Source organism: Tupaia chinensis, unplaced genomic scaffold, assembly GCF_000334495.1.
Source record: "Tupaia chinensis unplaced genomic scaffold, TupChi_1.0 Scaffold000213_1, whole genome shotgun sequence".
NCBI lineage: Eukaryota > Metazoa > Chordata > Mammalia > Scandentia > Tupaiidae > Tupaia > Tupaia belangeri.
Genome location: NW_006159688.1, coordinates 1,233,760 through 1,251,515, shown reverse-complemented (window position 1 = coordinate 1,251,515; position 17,756 = coordinate 1,233,760). Strand labels below are relative to the sequence as shown.

The window sequence follows — 17,756 nt, the reverse complement described above, 5'->3', positions numbered from 1 at the left end:
TGAAGTCTGTCAAAATGCATCATACTGCACTCCCATTTTTAACTTTAGGAAATATTTCCCACACATTTAGCTTGGCGTGGTATTAATGACTCTTACACATATTAAAGCAAAAAAATAATAAAACTACATTTTTTATCTGGGTACAATGCATAATCATAATCATCTCATAGACCACAAGATCTACCTGCAAAGTGCAAAGAACCCCAAAATAAAAACAAGAATGAATTCATGGTTTTCCTTTTTTTTTTTTTGTTTTCATTTCTGTTTCTTTACCTCAATCCCCTTTTGCACATCACAAATTCAAAGGTAAAAAAGTCAGGGCCCTACTCTTGAGGATAAAGCCAATTGGAAAAATCAGGTTATAAAAGGAAGGAAAACATATTTTTTAAGTTATATATTAAATTTTTTGTGAGAGGTTTTTTCGCTATAGGGCACGTGCGCTCGTCAGACAGAGAGACATAGAGACAGAAAGCGAGAAATCATCCCCCAGGGGGGATGGTCACGCCGCAATCCCTTCTCCTCCATTCTCCTCTTGGGATCTTGGGCACGCACGCACACGCGCCCGGGGTGAGTTTTCAGCCACTGGTCCGGGACGCGAACCGCGGTCAACTACATGGGAGTCCAGCGACATAGCCATTACGCTAGCTGGTCTTCTATTTATTAAATTTTATCTATTCATTTATTTATTTTTAGTTTCACAGAGAGAGACACAGAGAGAGAGAGAGGAAGAGGAGAAGTGAGAAAGCAAGCCACCAGGTCTAGGACTTAAACCATGGTCAGTCATATGGGAGTGTCCAGCACCCTAAACACCATGCCACCTGCTGGTCCCAGAAAAACATTTTTAAAAGGATTCACAGATTTCCTTATCTTTCAGAAAAGACTGGAAAATTGAGAATTATACCCATTTTATACAAATGATTAAAAATTAGATATTAATTGATAGAGATAGAAATCTCTATTTTCTAATTTTAAGCACGCACTTAGAGTTCTCACAGCATTGACTTAGGGGCCAAGCTCTGATGGCACAGAGATAGTACCACCATGTGGTAGACTGGAATCACGTGGAAGGCTTGGATTTGTACCCAGGGCAACCTGAGCATGCCCGGCAGGGTTATACACACTTGTAATTCTACCTAATTGGGAACGGGGGCAGGAGGATCATGAAATGACAAGATCCTAAGAAAGAATGCCTCTCTCTCTCTCTCTCTCTCTCTCTCTCTCTCTCTCTCTCTCCTTCTCTCCCTTTTTCTTTCCCTCAATCTCATAAAAGGAGTCATGGAAAGTGTGAACCCAGCCAGCAGTGTCAGTTTTATCTAGGAACTTATAAGCAATACATTTTCCTGGATTCTGCTCCAGATTTACTGAATTTAAAACCCTGATGATGGGAACTTGCACTCTGTGTTTCAATGAGTCCTTAGGTGATGCTGATGTAAGCAAGCATTTGAAAATCACTGTATCTGGGTGCTTGTTCTCTACCAAGTGATTTGATATTTAAAAGAAAAAAATGAATCATATGATTTTTTTCTGAGTTCTGAACTTTTTTCTTTCTTTTTTTTTTTTTTTAATTTACTATGGGACATGTGCAGTCACCAGAGAGTGACACAGAGACAGGGTAAGGGGAGTTAGAAAGCAAGTCACCAGTTCTGGGACTCAAACTGTGGTCAGCCTTGTAGGAATCCAACATCTTAACCACCTTGCTGCCTGCTGGCCCGAGTTCTGAAGTTCTGTTGTTGTTTTCTTTAATGCATTATTTATGATTTCTAGATGACAAAGGAATTATGCTTTAGTATTAAATATTGGATTATCAGAAAAGTCATGACACATTTTTGCATAGAAAAACAGAAAAATGTCATAACTTTTCTGACAACCAAATATTTCTTTTTGGAGAGATTTTTGCTATAGGGCGCATGCGCTCGCCAGAAAGACAGAGAGAGACAGAGAGATAGAAAGCGAGAAATCACCCCCCAGGGGGGATGGCCACACCACAATCCCTTCTCCTCCATTCTCCTCTCAGGATCTTGGGCATGCACGCACAGGCGCCCAGCCTGAGTTTAAGCTGCCAGGTCCAGGACTCGAACCATGGTCGACTATGTGGGAGTCCAGAACCATAGCCATTACACTAACTGCTGGTCCCATCTGACAACCCAATATTTCTTAACATTGCATCAACTAAGAATTAGCCTTGACATAGGACAGGGGCATTGCAGGGAGACATCTATGTCTGAGATGCTCTGCCCATTTCAGGGACCAGTGTGAGGGCTGAGCAGCCCCAAGCCACAGCTGCTGTCTTGCAAGCTCACCTCCCAGCCCATAGCTACAAAGGCTCAGGGAACAGCAGTTAGCGTAATGGCTATGTCACTGGACTCCCATGTAGTTGACCACAGTTCGACTTCCCCACCCGGGGTTAAACACGCCGGGTGCTTGTGTGTGCGTGCCCAAGATGAGAGGAGAAGGGGGAAGGGATTGCAGCGGGACCATCCCCCCTGGGGGGTGATGTCTCGCTTTCTGCCTCTATGTCTCTCTCTGTCTTTCCGGCGAGCGCACGTGCCCTATAGCAAAAAAACTCTCCAAAAAAAGATTCAGAGAAATTCTCACCCTACACTGAACCAGTGGCTAAAGGGAGATACTCCTCTTCATAACGCAGAACTATAGACAGCACATTGCAGAACACAGTAGAAGAGAGAAACTGGCACAGGAATACCTCACACTAAAGGGAAACACACAAGCTCACAGTTGCAGAAACATTCTCCAACAAATTAGCCAAAAGTATATACATCACCAAATGCCTAAAAATCGGAGAAGAGCCTCAACTAAGAGAAAACCAAGTAATACATCTCCAACAAGGGAACAGAGTAACTAATCTCCAAGCATGGAAACATCAGAGGAAATTACTGAAATGTCAGAAAAGGAATTCAGAATATTTATGGCCACAAAACTGTGAGATGGAAGAGAAAAAAGACATCCTGGAGATTAGGAAGTCATTTCATGATGTGAAAGAGAAAACAGACAATATTCAGAAGAATCAAACAGAATTCTAGATTTGAAGTCTGCAATGTAGAAGATCAAAACCTCCCTTGAAAGTACTAAAAGCATAATATTGAACTTTGGATGTAGAAGACGAAACCTCTGACATAGGGACCAGCAGTTAGTGTAATGGCTATGTCGTTGGACTCCCATGTAGCAGACCACGGTTCATGTCCCAGACCTGGTGGCTTAAAACTCACCCCAGGCGCATGTGCGTGCATGCCCAAGATCCCGAGAGGAGAATGGAGGAGAAGGGATTGCGGCATGACCATCCCCCCTGGGGGGTAATTTCTCGCTTTCTGTCTCTATGTCTCTCTCTGTCTGTCTGGCGAGCGCATGCACCCTATAGCAAAAACCTCTTTAAAAAAAAAAAAAGAAAAGAAAAAAGAAAAAAAAAAAACTCTGACATAGAAAAAAAATCACCAAAAAAGAATGAAAAAATAACCCAAAAATTGAGAATAATATATGAGAAATACTATATACCATTAAATGCCCAAACATCCAAATAATTGGTATCCTAGAATACGAAGAAATATTTTGGAATTAATTTTAGAAAAAGTATTTTAGAAAAATACTTTTTAGAAAAATACTTTGAAATTACTTTTAGAAAAATCGAGTTTCAGGTCAAACCTATAGCTTTCCTTTTTAAAATATATTTACTTTTCATTTACTTCTGCTAAAAAAAAAACGGTGCTGAGAACTGCCACAATTAAAAAAAAAAGACAGATTAGACTTTCTAAAATTATATGGGAAACACTGTCAAATATGAAATGGTATTTGGCTCTCTGTATATAGAAATTTGTGTCAGTGGGGGTTCCAAAACTGTATATGATTCTTAAATATCTGTTATGTGTTAGTATGTTATGAGTCATATTTGCTAAATAGTTCTAATGCAGTTGGTCACAGAAATGGTCAAAATTTGTCAATTCTGGGTAAAATCAGGTCTTGAACCATGGCCATTTTAAGTTACATGGTCCATAGTTGATTGCTTTATGTGATGCTCTTTCTAAAACATTTTGTAATAGGCTACAACCAAAAAGTGCCTCTTTTAAGGACAGTAATGAAAAAGACTGATAAGTACTCTTGAATATAGATTTCTGACAACTTTGTGATCATATTTCTGAATGTCCAGAATTTAAACAGAAAGATCGGACCACAGTAACACTGCAAACTCAACAGGACAGAGATTACATGAGCCTGAACTGGTGAAATAGAATTTTATGACTTTTGACTAAAACATTACTGATTTTCTCCTATGCTTTGTTTTCCAGATTTAAGGATGGTTTTCTTTTGAGTTGTGGATACAGGTTCAGCAATTTGTTCTTTTTTTTTTTTTTTTTGAAAGCAGAATTAAAACATAAACTCTCCTCTCTTCCTGACCCCTCCGGAGTTGGAAAGTATTTGTGAGTATTCTTATTTTGTGGGAGTATGGTTATTTGCACAAGTTTAGTAATACCTGTTGCCTTGCATCAGAAATTGGAAATGCGGGTTATTTCCAGGGCTTTGGCTGGAATGTCATATCTGGAGATATGACCAGGGAGCTAAAACTAAGGTAGACCTCAAGAAAGCCAAAAGAAGCTCCTGGAGAGGATGCCTGGCACCATAAACAGTTCTGCCTGGAAAGTAAGTAAAGAATATCACTTCCTAACAGGCCCAAAAACCTCCAAATACAGGTTCTTAAAGGCACCATCAGATGGTGAATTCCTGACTTGGCTCAGTAGCGTTGGGAGGTTTTTTAAAGACTCTAATCTGAAGTTCCCTATGAAAGGTTCCAGTAAAGCCAAGTAAATCAATTAGCATTCTTAGTGGGTTTGTGCAAATAATGGACCTAATTGAGACTAAGCTTATTTTTTTGTAAGTAAGTTAGTTTATGCTTCTCTTTGGTAAAAGGAGGAATGGAGAGAGGAAAAAAATGTTTCAGAGGAAAACTAGAGTGCACTCGTTACTAGATTTTAGGTCTGTCCATATCAGTTTTTTGAGTTTGTAGCATCTCCCTATTGTTTGGTAGATACTTTTTCCCGGCTTTAAGTCTTCTGCAAATTTTTTTAACTTTTTAAAAATTTTGATTCATTGGGACCAGCAGTTAGCGTAATGGCTATGTCACTGGACTCCCATTAGTCAACTGCGGTTTGCGTACCGGACCCGGTGGCTTAAAACTCATGCCAGACGTGTGTGCGTGCGCACCCAAGATCCTGAGAGGAGAATGGAGGAGAAGGGATTGCGGAGTGGCCATCCCCCCTGGGGGGTGATTTCTCCCTTTCTGTCTCTCTGTCTCTCTCTGTCTGGCGAGTGCCCCGGCCTAATACAAAAACCCCTCCAAAAAAATTTTTTTGATTCATTAAGGCTAAAACTGCTTTTATTGAAATTCAAAAAATAATAATAGCAAACTAAAGACAGTGCAGGAGAAGAGTGGGCAATGAGGAGTTGGGGAGGGAGTCAAGGGCGGAATAAGAGCAAAACATTTAACAGACACAAAAATGGAAAACTGCTGCTAATAATGTGCACGATAACATCTCTGACTAAACCTACACAGTGTAGTCAAGGTAGAAAGATTCATTTTGTATATTGTAAAGATGTACAAGTGATTAGGGACCAGCAGTTAGCATAAGGGCTATGTCGCTGGACTCCCATGTAGTCGACCACAGTTCGAATCCCAGACCCGGTGGCTTAAACTCACACCAGGCGCATGTGCTTGCGTGCCCAAGATCCCAAGAGAAGAATGGAGGAGAAGGGATTGCGGCATGGCCAATCCCCCTGGGGGGTGATTTCTCGCTTTCTGTCTCTCTATCTCTCTCTGTCTGTCTGGTGAGCACACGCGCCTCTCCGAAAAAAGGGGGAAAAAAAAAAAAAAAGATGTACAGTGATTAAATGGAAAAAAGGTTGCCTCATGGACACGGAATCAAATCTGTCCAGATCCGTACCATCCTCAGAGCTTTGCTTTTAGGATGTGCTTTTCAGCACATGGGTCTTTTACTCCATATTCTTGAAGCTGCCTCAGGACCACCACTCTCCACCTAGAAATATGTGTACTCAGAAACTGAGGCATTAAGGGAAAAAATGAAAACCTTCAAGAGCTCCAAACAGTCGGCAATTAAGTTCAGCCTCTTTGTGCTTTTCAAAGTACCTCCCAATGAGCCCGGTGGAATTCAATGAGCACACACTTGAGAGTCATGGATTCACAACTGTGTCCTGAGAGTCACAGGAGACAATTTCCATGGAAACACTCAAACGATCCATTTCACTCTACTCACCTGACTGATCTGTAGTACTTGTATTGACAAAAATCTTACGTTTTAGGAGGTTTTACTTACAACGAGTAGAGGCTCTCTCCAAGCTGCCTGACTGGGATGGATTATCGTGGACACCTGGCAGGCTTCAATAAAAACAGCCAGAGACACTTGGTCCTCTCACAACTTCCTGTTCCCTGAATGGACGGTGCCTCGGGCTCTGGCCAGATGAAGGTTTTTCTAGTGCTAGGAGGGCTGCCTCTCCTGTTTTCTCTGATTTGGATTTGCTCTGGAGAAGAACCTTCAGGTATTTATGTACAAAGTAATAGGAGAGAGGGTGGGTAAATTGATGCTCAATACTGAGGCTTCTTCTCTGTCTTTGTAAATCCTAATGTTTTCCTCTGCCACTCCATGGCTAACAAATAAGGTTCTACAGTAAATAATCTGCTTTAGGATGGTTAAAGTTGGAACAGCTTAATTCCCCAGCCCGGCTTCACCCCGGTAGCTTCTTTTGTCCCTCAAAGTCCTTCTCCCCTTTAAGAATAGCTTACTGTTAGGAAAATGGGGGTGACTGATTACGTAGAAGAGGTTCCCATATATCTGAGATGGATGGGAGATCTTCTCTTTAGCTGTAGAAAATGGGGCTGAGTGGGGGGCGGTGTGGACCAACAGATGGCATAGCAGTTACATCGCTGGACTCCCATATGACCAACTGCAGTTTGAGTCCCTGACCCAGTGGCTTGAAACACACTAGATGTGAGTTCGTGCCCAGGATCCCAGGTGGAGAAGGGATTGCAGCATGGCTATCCCCCCTGGGGGTAAGAGGTGATCTCTCCCTTTCCCTCTCCCTGTGCCTGTCTCTGTCTCTCTCTGAGAAGCACACGTGCATAAGGCAAAAACCTCTTAAAAAAAAAAAGAAAGAAAAGAAAGAAAAAGAAAATGGGGCTAGGAAATAAACCTACAAGAGAGAAACATATACATCAGATCAGATGCTTATTTCTACTTAGACCAACAGATATTTCAAATAGAGCTCTGTTTTCTCAGCTTGGTGAATCAACATGCCAAAGAATTCGAACTTTGTTTCAGAAATTCTGACAATGAGTTGTATCCCAGTGCATTCTCAAGATACAAAGTAGCAGATCTTCTTGCCCACCAAATCCATTCCTTCTTCTCTTCACCCCCAGGATATTAATTTTCTGGAACATTCATTTAAAAACTTACGTATAAACTACCAGGATCGGTATTATTTAGTTGTTTTGTGCACTTATAGAAGAAACAAATAGGACATCTAGGAATGGTACTGAATTTTGTATAGAAAGTCATTCTTTAAATACATATGAATTAGGGGGAAAAAAGTAGCAGATACGTAGGAAGAACAAGTCACAAGATCTTATATACACTATGACGCTACAGTTAGTAGTAGTGTATTGTAGTCAGGATTTTTTGCTAAATGAGTAGATTATAGCTGCTCTTGCCACAGGGGAGAAAATGGGAAACTATGTAAGGTGGTGGATAAGTTATTTCACTAGAGTAAAAAAATCTATTTTTTTATTGTGTATACTTAAGGTATACAACATGATGCTATGGGGTTTGTGTATGTGTATGTATGTATGTATGTATGTGTATGTCCCATACCATCATGTTGTATGCCTTGGGTATACACAATAAAATTTACTTTGAAAAACAAAATAAAAGCTAAATAAGTAAAAATATAGGCTCAACTATCTTTGGTTGACAAGATTTAATATGTCTCGAAGCCATTTGATCTTTTCATTTACTTAACAACACCAGCTAGGATAATTCATTTTGGAAGTTTCCACTTCATCACAAATCCAAGTTATACTTCTAGTTTAGTTCCTTTAAAAGATCCCACTGGGGTCAGCAGATGGCATAGTGAAGGTGCTGCATTCCTATGGTTCAAGTCATGGACCTGGAGGCTTGAAAAATGAGATCAGGTGTGTGTGCAGGTGCCCAAAATGCCAGGACAAGAATGGAGGAGAAGAGATTGTGATGTGGCTATTCCCCCAACACCTGGGGGGTTGAGGGGGTGAATTCTCACTTTCCTTCTCTCCAGCAAGCACACATGTCCTATGGCCAAAAAATAAAAATAAAAAGTGATCAGGAAGGTTCTACATGTGCTTGCTTCTTTCTTAGAAAAAGGTAGTATTGTTTAGGTATCCTTTCAACAAATGTATCTTGAGCATCTAATAAAAAGATTAAAAAATACTAGATCACAAGCGGAGTAAGAGAAAAAAAATGTATTGGAAAACAGCAGTGGCGGGGCCTGCTTGTGGCATAGTAGTTAAGTGTTAGACTCTCTCATGGCCAGCCATGGTTCGAGTCATGAACCCAGCAGTTTGAAAAAACACTGGGCACATGTGGTGTGTGCCCAAGATCCCAAGAGGGGAATGGAGGAGAAGGGATTGAGGCATGTCCATCCTCCCTGGGGGATGTTTCTCTCACTCTGTCTCTCTGGCAACTACATATAGAGCAAAAATCTCTCAGAAAAAAAAAAAAACTGGCTTAAGCTACCATCATTCGCTTTATTTTTTTAAAAAGAATTATTTAATTTAATTTTATTTTTATTTGACCAGAGAGGGACCGAGAGAGAGAGAGAGAGAGAGAGAGAGAGAAGGAACATGAGAAAGCAAGCTGCCAGGTCCAGAACTTGAACCACAATTGGCCATGTGGAAGTCCAGAGCCTTAACCATCATGCCACTTGCCAGTCCCCATCCTTAGATTTCTGTCCCAGTACTGTTAGTATTAGTTTGGTCAAGTAACTCTACTGCTTCAGAAAAATATCAAGATAAAACAGAACCAAGATGAGAACATAAGCTTCGCTTCCTGGTTAAATTAGGAGTGAAGATAGACTGTTACCCATCATCACATACACAAAAGCCACAGCCGAGATGGTCTTTGACTTGGAAAGGTACCATGAGACACCTAAGCTCTCATTTAGGTTGGCTCTCATCCATGTATAGGGTCACCTGGATTCTTCTTGGAAGTAGGAAGACACATGAGTTTTTAAGGTAGAAGGTAAGACTTTGAAGAACACATCTAAAATGCGTTCTCTACTGACAGGTGTCTTCTATTATCGATGAGCTCTGTGTTTCCCTGACCTGCAGCACACAGGACTATGTGATGTGCTCTCTCTTCTGCCTTTAACAGTGTATGTCCGATGCAACCCTTCTTTGTTCCTGGTCAGAATTAAGCCGACTGCCTTTGACGAGGATCTGTTTGTGAGTCCCAATGACGTGTTTCTGGGAAATCAATGTCCTGTAACCTCAGTGCATCAAGGACTTTATGAGTTTCTATACCATCCCAGTGATTGTGGCATCAGGACTGAGGTAATTAGATATTTTCCTGATTAAATCTTCTTATAGACTTTCAGGCTCATATACTGGATGCCACGGTTCTGGGGGATTGTCATGGTTTTGGTTTGGGTTTCCCTAGTGGTAAGCTAAACTGATTTTGCCACATGTCACATCCAGTCCATGGGCGATAAAACATACAAATAAACAAATTGACAAGTGGCAAGTTTCTACTATTCAATCAGTTGTACCTCCCTCTAGCGAATGGAAAACTAAGATGTCAAAACTGATCCTGCTTTTAGAGAAGAACTTTTCTTTTTCTATCTCAGGGGATGATGGACAACAGCCTAGAGTGGAATCTGGCCTTTTCTTTATTCTTACTTTTTATTTGACCAGAGAGAGACAGAGAGAGAAAGAAAGAAAAGGGAAAGTAAGAAAGTAAGTCGGGTCCAGAACTCAAACTGTGGTTGGCCGTGGGAGTCCAGCACCTTAACCACCATGCCACCTGCCAGCCCCATTTTTTACATTCCTTAAAAGGAATTTGTTATTCTGAAAAACATGGAAATCTACTTAAGGTATTCTTTATAATTAGATGTATCTCCTGTTTACCTCATCTTCAAAAACAATGCTTTCTATCTCAAGGCCTCAGACTCTAGAGAAAAGTTTCTCAAAACAGGAAGTTATAAACCCTTTATTAATAATAATGAGTAATAACTTGGAGACAATATTATTTAAACTCATACGACAAATACTCTCACTTTCTAGGATCCATGTCCTATACCAGATGTTAATTCTTTCAGGACATTTCAAAAATAGCCTTCTCATATCCACTGAGAAGACACCTTTGAGTAAGAATGCTTGCTTTTTTTTTTTTTTTTTTGAGAGAGATTTTTTTGATATAGGGCACATGTGCTCACGAGAGAGAGAGATAGAGACAATGAGATACAGAGACAGAAAATGAGAAATCACCCCCTCAGGGGGGATGGCCATGCTGCCCTCCCTTCTCCTTCATTCTCCTCTTGGGAAATACACATGTGCCGAGCGTGAGTTTTAAGACACTGGATCCAGGACCTGAACCATGGTCAACTACGTGGGAGTCTAGCAACATAACCATTATGCCATCTGCTGGGCCCAGAATGCTTGCTTTTTAGAGATGTTGATTGGACCATATTACAAATTCTATTTCTAGCAAAATCTTTTTATCAGTTTGAACATGAGTTTTGTCTCTCTAGGTTCTTCCAGGGAACTGGCTCCTTTTTGAATCTAGAATCACCTTTATGTCAGTGTTTGCAGAATTCGAAGCTTCAATACTTGTGTTCTGTGCTGTTCCCGGGTGAGTCTCACATGCCGAACTAGTTTCATAGCCTCTGAACCTGACTGGGGAAAGGAGAGAGCTCAAGCTGAGAGATTAAGCTAGACAAGGTTAGCCATGTCTTTATGAGAATCTTCCTTTCTGGATGACATGTTATTTTATATATATATATATATAAAAATTTTAGCGGTTTTTGCTATAGGGCATGTGCACTCACCAGAAAGACAGAGATCGAAAGCGAGAAATCACCCCCCAGGAGGTATGGCCACGCTGCAATCCCTTCTTCTCCATTCTCCCCTTGGGATCTTGGGCACACACGCTCATGCGCCCAACGTGAGTTTAAGCCACAGAGTCCGAAACTCAAACTGCGGTCAACTACGTGAGAGTCCAGCGACATAGCCATTACGCCATCTGCTGGTTCCTTATTCTGTATTCTTGATTTCACACCTCTGCTACCTATAATCAGGGTGGCACTGAGGAAGTTACTCAATGCCTTTATGTCTCAATTTCTTCATCATTTTTTTTTTTTAATTTGTTTTTATTTTTTAATTGTTGGAGGCTGAATTATTAGTAGAAAGTCTTCATTCCCTTAAAAATCTAGTTCACAGTAGCCATGTGGAACCTTATCCTGAAGGCCCGTGGCTTCTTCTGCCGCTAGCTCTTTTGTTGGAGGCTGAATTATTAGTAGAAAGTCTTCATTCCCTTAAAAATCTAGTTCACAGTAGCCATGTGGAACCTTATCCTGAAGGCCCGTGGCTTCTTCTGCCTGGATGGGAGGAGCAGAGCGAAAATTAACAAGAAGGAAGGCGGAGCTAAGGGCCAGAGAAAAACTGGGCCTCTTTTTAAAAAAAAAAAGGAGTAAAAAGGAAATATTACCAAAAAAAAAAGGGAAGATAGAAGCAGGGAGAGACAGGAACTGAGAGACCGAGAGAGAAGGCTGGGGGCGCAGAGGGGGGCTCCCTACCGCTAGCTCTTTTGTTGGAGGCTGAATTATTAGTAGAAAGTCTTCATTCCCTTAAAAATCTAGTTCACAGTAGCCATGTGGAACCTTATCCTGAAGGCCCGTGGCTTCTTCTGCCGCTAGCTCTTTTGTTGGAGGCTGAATTATTAGTAGAAAGTCTTCATTCCCTTAAAAATCTAGTTCACAGTAGCCATGTGGAACCTTATCCTGAAGGCCCGTGGCTTCTTCTGCCGCTAGCTCTTTTGTTGGAGGCTGAATTATTAGTAGAAAGTCTTCATTCCCTTAAAAATCTAGTTCACAGTAGCCATGTGGAACCTTATCCTGAAGGCCCGTGGCTTCTTCTGCCGCTAGCTCTTTTGTTGGAGGCTGAATTATTAGTAGAAAGTCTTCATTCCCTTAAAAATCTAGTTCACAGTAGCCATGTGGAACCTTATCCTGAAGGCCCGTGGCTTCTTCTGCCGCTAGCTCTTTTGTTGGAGGCTGAATTATTAGTAGAAAGTCTTCATTCCCTTAAAAATCTAGTTCACAGTAGCCATGTGGAACCTTATCCTGAAGGCCCGTGGCTTCTTCTGCCTGGATGGGAGGAGCAGAGCGAAAATTAACAAGAAGGAAGGCGGAGCTAAGGGCCAGAGAAAAACTGGGCCTCTTTTTAAAAAAAAAAAGGAGTAAAAAGGAAATATTACCAAAAAAAAAAGGGAAGATAGAAGCAGGGAGAGACAGGAACTGAGAGACCGAGAGAGAAGGCTGGGGGCGCAGAGGGGGGCTCCCTACCGCTAGCTCTTTTGTTGGAGGCTGAATTATTAGTAGAAAGTCTTCATTCCCTTAAAAATCTAGTTCACAGTAGCCATGTGGAACCTTATCCTGAAGGCCCGTGGCTTCTTCTGCCGCTAGCTCTTTTGTTGGAGGCTGAATTATTAGTAGAAAGTCTTCATTCCCTTAAAAATCTAGTTCACAGTAGCCATGTGGAACCTTATCCTGAAGGCCCGTGGCTTCTTCTGCCGCTAGCTCTTTTGTTGGAGGCTGAATTATTAGTAGAAAGTCTTCATTCCCTTAAAAATCTAGTTCACAGTAGCCATGTGGAACCTTATCCTGAAGGCCCGTGGCTTCTTCTGCCGCTAGCTCTTTTGTTGGAGGCTGAATTATTAGTAGAAAGTCTTCATTCCCTTAAAAATCTAGTTCACAGTAGCCATGTGGAACCTTATCCTGAAGGCCCGTGGCTTCTTCTGCCTGGATGGGAGGAGCAGAGCGAAAATTAACAAGAAGGAAGGCGGAGCTAAGGGCCAGAGAAAAACTGGGCCTCTTTTTAAAAAAAAAAAGGAGTAAAAAGGAAATATTACCAAAAAAAAAAGGGAAGATAGAAGCAGGGAGAGACAGGAACTGAGAGACCGAGAGAGAAGGCTGGGGGCGCAGAGGGGGGCTCCCTACCGCTAGCTCTTTTGTTGGAGGCTGAATTATTAGTAGAAAGTCTTCATTCCCTTAAAAATCTAGTTCACAGTAGCCATGTGGAACCTTATCCTGAAGGCCCGTGGCTTCTTCTGCCGCTAGCTCTTTTGTTGGAGGCTGAATTATTAGTAGAAAGTCTTCATTCCCTTAAAAATCTAGTTCACAGTAGCCATGTGGAACCTTATCCTGAAGGCCCGTGGCTTCTTCTGCCGCTAGCTCTTTTGTTGGAGGCTGAATTATTAGTAGAAAGTCTTCATTCCCTTAAAAATCTAGTTCACAGTAGCCATGTGGAACCTTATCCTGAAGGCCCGTGGCTTCTTCTGCCGCTAGCTCTTTTGTTGGGGGCTGAATTATTAGTAGAAAGTCTTCATTCCCTTAAAAATCTAGTTCACAGTAGCCATGTGGAACCTTATCCTGAAGGCCCGTGGCTTCTTCTGCCGCTAGCTCTTTTGTTGGAGGCTGAATTATTAGTAGAAAGTCTTCATTCCCTTAAAAATCTAGTTCACAGTAGCCATGTCTCAATTTCTTCATCATTAAAAGTAGAGATAATAATACCAGTTTCACAGATTTGTGGTTTGGATTAAATAAAACAACACATGTAAAGGATTACAACAGTGTTGAGTTTATGAAACACACAGAATATAGAGCTGATACCAAGATTATGTCAATTAATTCTCTTCATCGCGGTATATAGCTGTATGTAAGATGACAAGGACAAATTTTATTGTATACTTAATAGCTCTTACACTAATAAATTGGTTTGTTCTAATTATAATAATTGTCCATATTACAAATTATATTTCTTTTTTTGGTGGGGGGGAGGTTTTTGCTATAGGGCATGTGTGCTCACTAGAAAGAAAGAGAGAGAAAGCGAAAAATCACCCCCCCAGGCGGGGATAAACACGCCATCACCCCCCCAGGCGGGGATAGCCATGCCGAAATCCCTTCTCCTCCAATCTCATCTCAGGATCTTGGTCATGCATGCACACATCCCCAGCGTGAGTTTAAGCCACCAGGTCTGGGACTCGAACCGTGATCGGCTACATGGGAGTTCAGCAACATACCCATTACACTAACTGCTGGTCCCCACATTATATTTCTTATCTCTTAGCTAAAACCAAGCAAGAATATTAGAGGCATGGATTACTTCAAGAGGATAGGAGCTGACAGTTTTATTATTGTGGCAGTACAGGCTAGGAAGAAAGGGGAATTCTACTGCAATACTATTGGGTTGTCATAAAAGTCATGATGTGGAACCAGCAGACGGCATAATGGTTATATCGCTGGACTCCCACATAGTTGACCATGGTTCGAATTCCAGACTCAGAGGCTTAAAACTCACACCAGGAGCGTGTGCATGAGTACCCAGAATCCAGAGGGGAGATTGAAGGAGAAGGGATTGCAGCATGGCCATCCTCCCAGGGGGGTGATTTCACACTTTCTGTCTCTGTCTCTTTAGCAAACACAAGCACCCTATAGCAAAAATCTCTTGAAAAAGGAAGAAAACTCATGGCTCACTTTTTGCATAGAAAGAAAAATACGTCATGACTTTTCTTAGGACCCAATAGTTTCAACTAGTTGCATGCTAATATTTTAACTGTCTCCATAATCTATAAGATAGGATGTTTATTGGTTCATTTATACAGTACCCATTGTAGAGTACCATCTAAGATCATTACATTTTTAAGTCAATGAATCTAATCATCTAATAGCAAATCTGGTGGTATCTTTGGGAGGGGTGTTCTTTTACATAAATCTTACTAGGTTCAATCATTAAACGTATAATTCATTTTCCAAAATGAGAACAACACATCAATATCTCAACAGTGCTTCTTCCACACCACTGAGAAAGGATACTGGTGCAAGAATCTGAAAAGCAAGGATCACAGCCTCAACTTCAAGAACTGAATCTTAGCTGATCCTAACCCTGTTCTTCTTTCTTCATCTTCTTTGCCCTTTCTGCAGTCATGTAGCTCCTATAAAAATCAACGGATATAATGCAGATAAACAGAGTGGCCCCCCAAGAAGTTCAGGAATAGCAAATTTACCCAATGGAAATGCAATCAACTGGGAACTTAAGGTGAGATTACTTAAAGTACATAGATTAACGCTGTTTAAGTTATCCTTTAAACAATCAAACAAGATTTTACAAAGAAATTGTATAAACACTTGTGCTTTTAATTCATGAAGGTCTGGTTAAAGCATCCCTTATTTACTACAGGTATTCTTTATAGAAGCCCCTTGTCTATCTGACATTAAGTGAAAGAACCATATAACTCAGCTTGTTTCTCAGGGACCATAAAGGATTAGGCACTAAATAAAATGTTTTACCTAAATCAACACTAATTGAATATTAAATAGAAATGTTTCTCTTTTTTTTATTTTTTTATTTTTGAGAGGTTTTTGCTATAGGGCACGTGCGCTTGCCAGACAGAGAGACAGAAAGCAAGAAATCTCCCCCCAGGGGGGATGGCCACGCTGCAATCCCTTCTCCTCCATTCTCCTCTCGGGATCTTGGGCATGCACACACACGCGCCCGGCGTGAATTTAAGCCACCAGGTCCAGGACTCAAACCATGGTCAACTACATGGGAGTCCAGCGACATAGTCATTACATTAACTGCTGGTCCCTAGAAATGTTTTTAAATTAGTATCAAAACCATGGAATATAGAATTTGGTGGCATAGATAGTCCTTGAAAGATGAACACAGAAATGCAGATTCTGTCCTAAAAGGATTAAATGCCTCCTGGCAGTGACTACATTTCCTAAATTATATGGATTTTCCTTCTGAAACAGCAATACATGAAAATTCTGTTTTAAAAAAAAAACTATATATATATATGTATATATATATATATTCATGAAAATTCTGAATCTACATACACACACACACACACATATATAGTCATGTGTTATAAACTTTTAATGTACCTAACATTGAGGGGAAAGAACTGTTATTTAGCTATTCTACAGTGTATACATATTTCAAAATATCATGTGACACATGATAAATATATATAATTTTATCAATTAAAATCAATTAACTAATTTTAAGAAGTATAAAATAAAGAACTGGGGCCAGCAGATGGTGTAGAGGTGTAGGTGGCTGGATCCAACATGGCTGACCATGGTTTAAGTCCTGGACCCAGTGACTTGAAAAATCACCCCAGGCATATGTGCCCAAAAATCCCAAGATGAGAATGGAGAAGGGATTGTGTCAAGACCATCCTGCAGGATGTGATTTCTCACTTTCCCTCTTGCCCTTTCTCTCTGTCTGGGGAGCACACATGCCCTATAGCAAAAAAAAAATTTTAAAAGAACTCTATACTAGAGACATGGTAAGCACTTTTTGAAATAGGAGATGAGTTATAGATGGTCTATTCAATCAGATATATACTAGATATTACTAGTATTTTTCATATGTAAGAGAGCAGAAATACTTATACTAGGCCCTCTGAGTAAAAAATGTAGGAAACTGCACAATTGCAACTTCTGATCTATTTCTCTTTGCAGAACAACGATCACTACTTTAAAAATTTCATGGCTCTCTTTCTCCACTTGAGAATTTGGAAGCTAGATACAAGTCCCTGAAGTTGTGACTGTAGGAGGATGACATGTTACAAGCTACCTACTGCCTAAGGATCCCACTGATCTCACATTTTTAAAACTTTTAAAATGATTTGATTTTTAGTGAAAAGGTAGTTTGTTCTTTTATAATCCCTTGTTAAGAAAGGTCTGCCTCTGTTTTTAACTTCATCAGAAGTTATAATAAAATGTGCTTTCTTCTTAATGTGTTATCTATTGTTTCTGAATGCACTGTTGCAATGGTCTGAATATCTGTGCACAACCACCACCAAATTCATGTGTAGAAATCTACTCCCCAGTGTGATAGTATTAAGAGATGATAGGGACCAGCAGATGGCTTAATGGTTACGTCACTGGACTCCCATGTAGTTGACTGCAGTTCAAGTCCCAGACCCAGTGACTTAAAACACACCAGGTGTGTGTGTTTGTGTGTGTGTGTGTGTGCCCAAGATCCTAAGAGGCGAATGGAAGACAAGGGACTGCAGGGTGGCCAAAGCCCCTGGGGGGTGATTTATCACTTTCTGTCCCTCTGGCATTCTCAGTCTCTCTGGCCAGCACATGTGCCCTATAGCAAAAATCTCTCTTTAAACAAACAAACAAAAAAAGATGATTACATTATGAAAATGGAAGCCCTCATGAAAGGAATTAGTGCCCTTACAAAAGAGGCCCAAGAGAGTCCTGTTAGCCCTTTCTACCATATGAGGACACAGTGTAAAGGAGCAATCTGTGAACCAGAGAATGAGCTCCCACCTGGCACCAGTTCTGACAATGCTGTGATCTTGGGCTTCCCAGCCTCCAGAACTGTGAGTAATAAACTTTCATTGTTTATAATCCATCCAATTTATGGTATTCTCAGTATAATAGCCCAGACAGTTGTGCCATAGTAAATGAAT

At 40.8% G+C, this 17,756-nt stretch overlaps 2 protein-coding genes across 5 annotated transcripts in view; one reads left to right on the top strand and one right to left on the bottom strand.

The window, feature by feature from the left end:
• OOSP1 (oocyte secreted protein 1) overlaps nucleotides 1–17,756 on the bottom strand; it is a 111,271-nt gene that overhangs the window by 26,432 nt on the left and 67,083 nt on the right. The gene's annotated exons all lie outside the window — the stretch shown is intronic.
• On the top strand, nucleotides 6,453–17,036 carry LOC102470264 (putative oocyte-secreted protein 1 homolog). The gene is made up of 5 exons (XM_006147405.2): nucleotides 6,453–6,558; nucleotides 9,420–9,598; nucleotides 10,795–10,895; nucleotides 15,244–15,358; nucleotides 16,792–17,036. The coding sequence occupies exons 1-5, from the start codon at nucleotides 6,453–6,455 to the stop codon at nucleotides 16,867–16,869; spliced, it is 579 nt and encodes a 192-aa protein (XP_006147467.1). The 3' UTR covers nucleotides 16,870–17,036.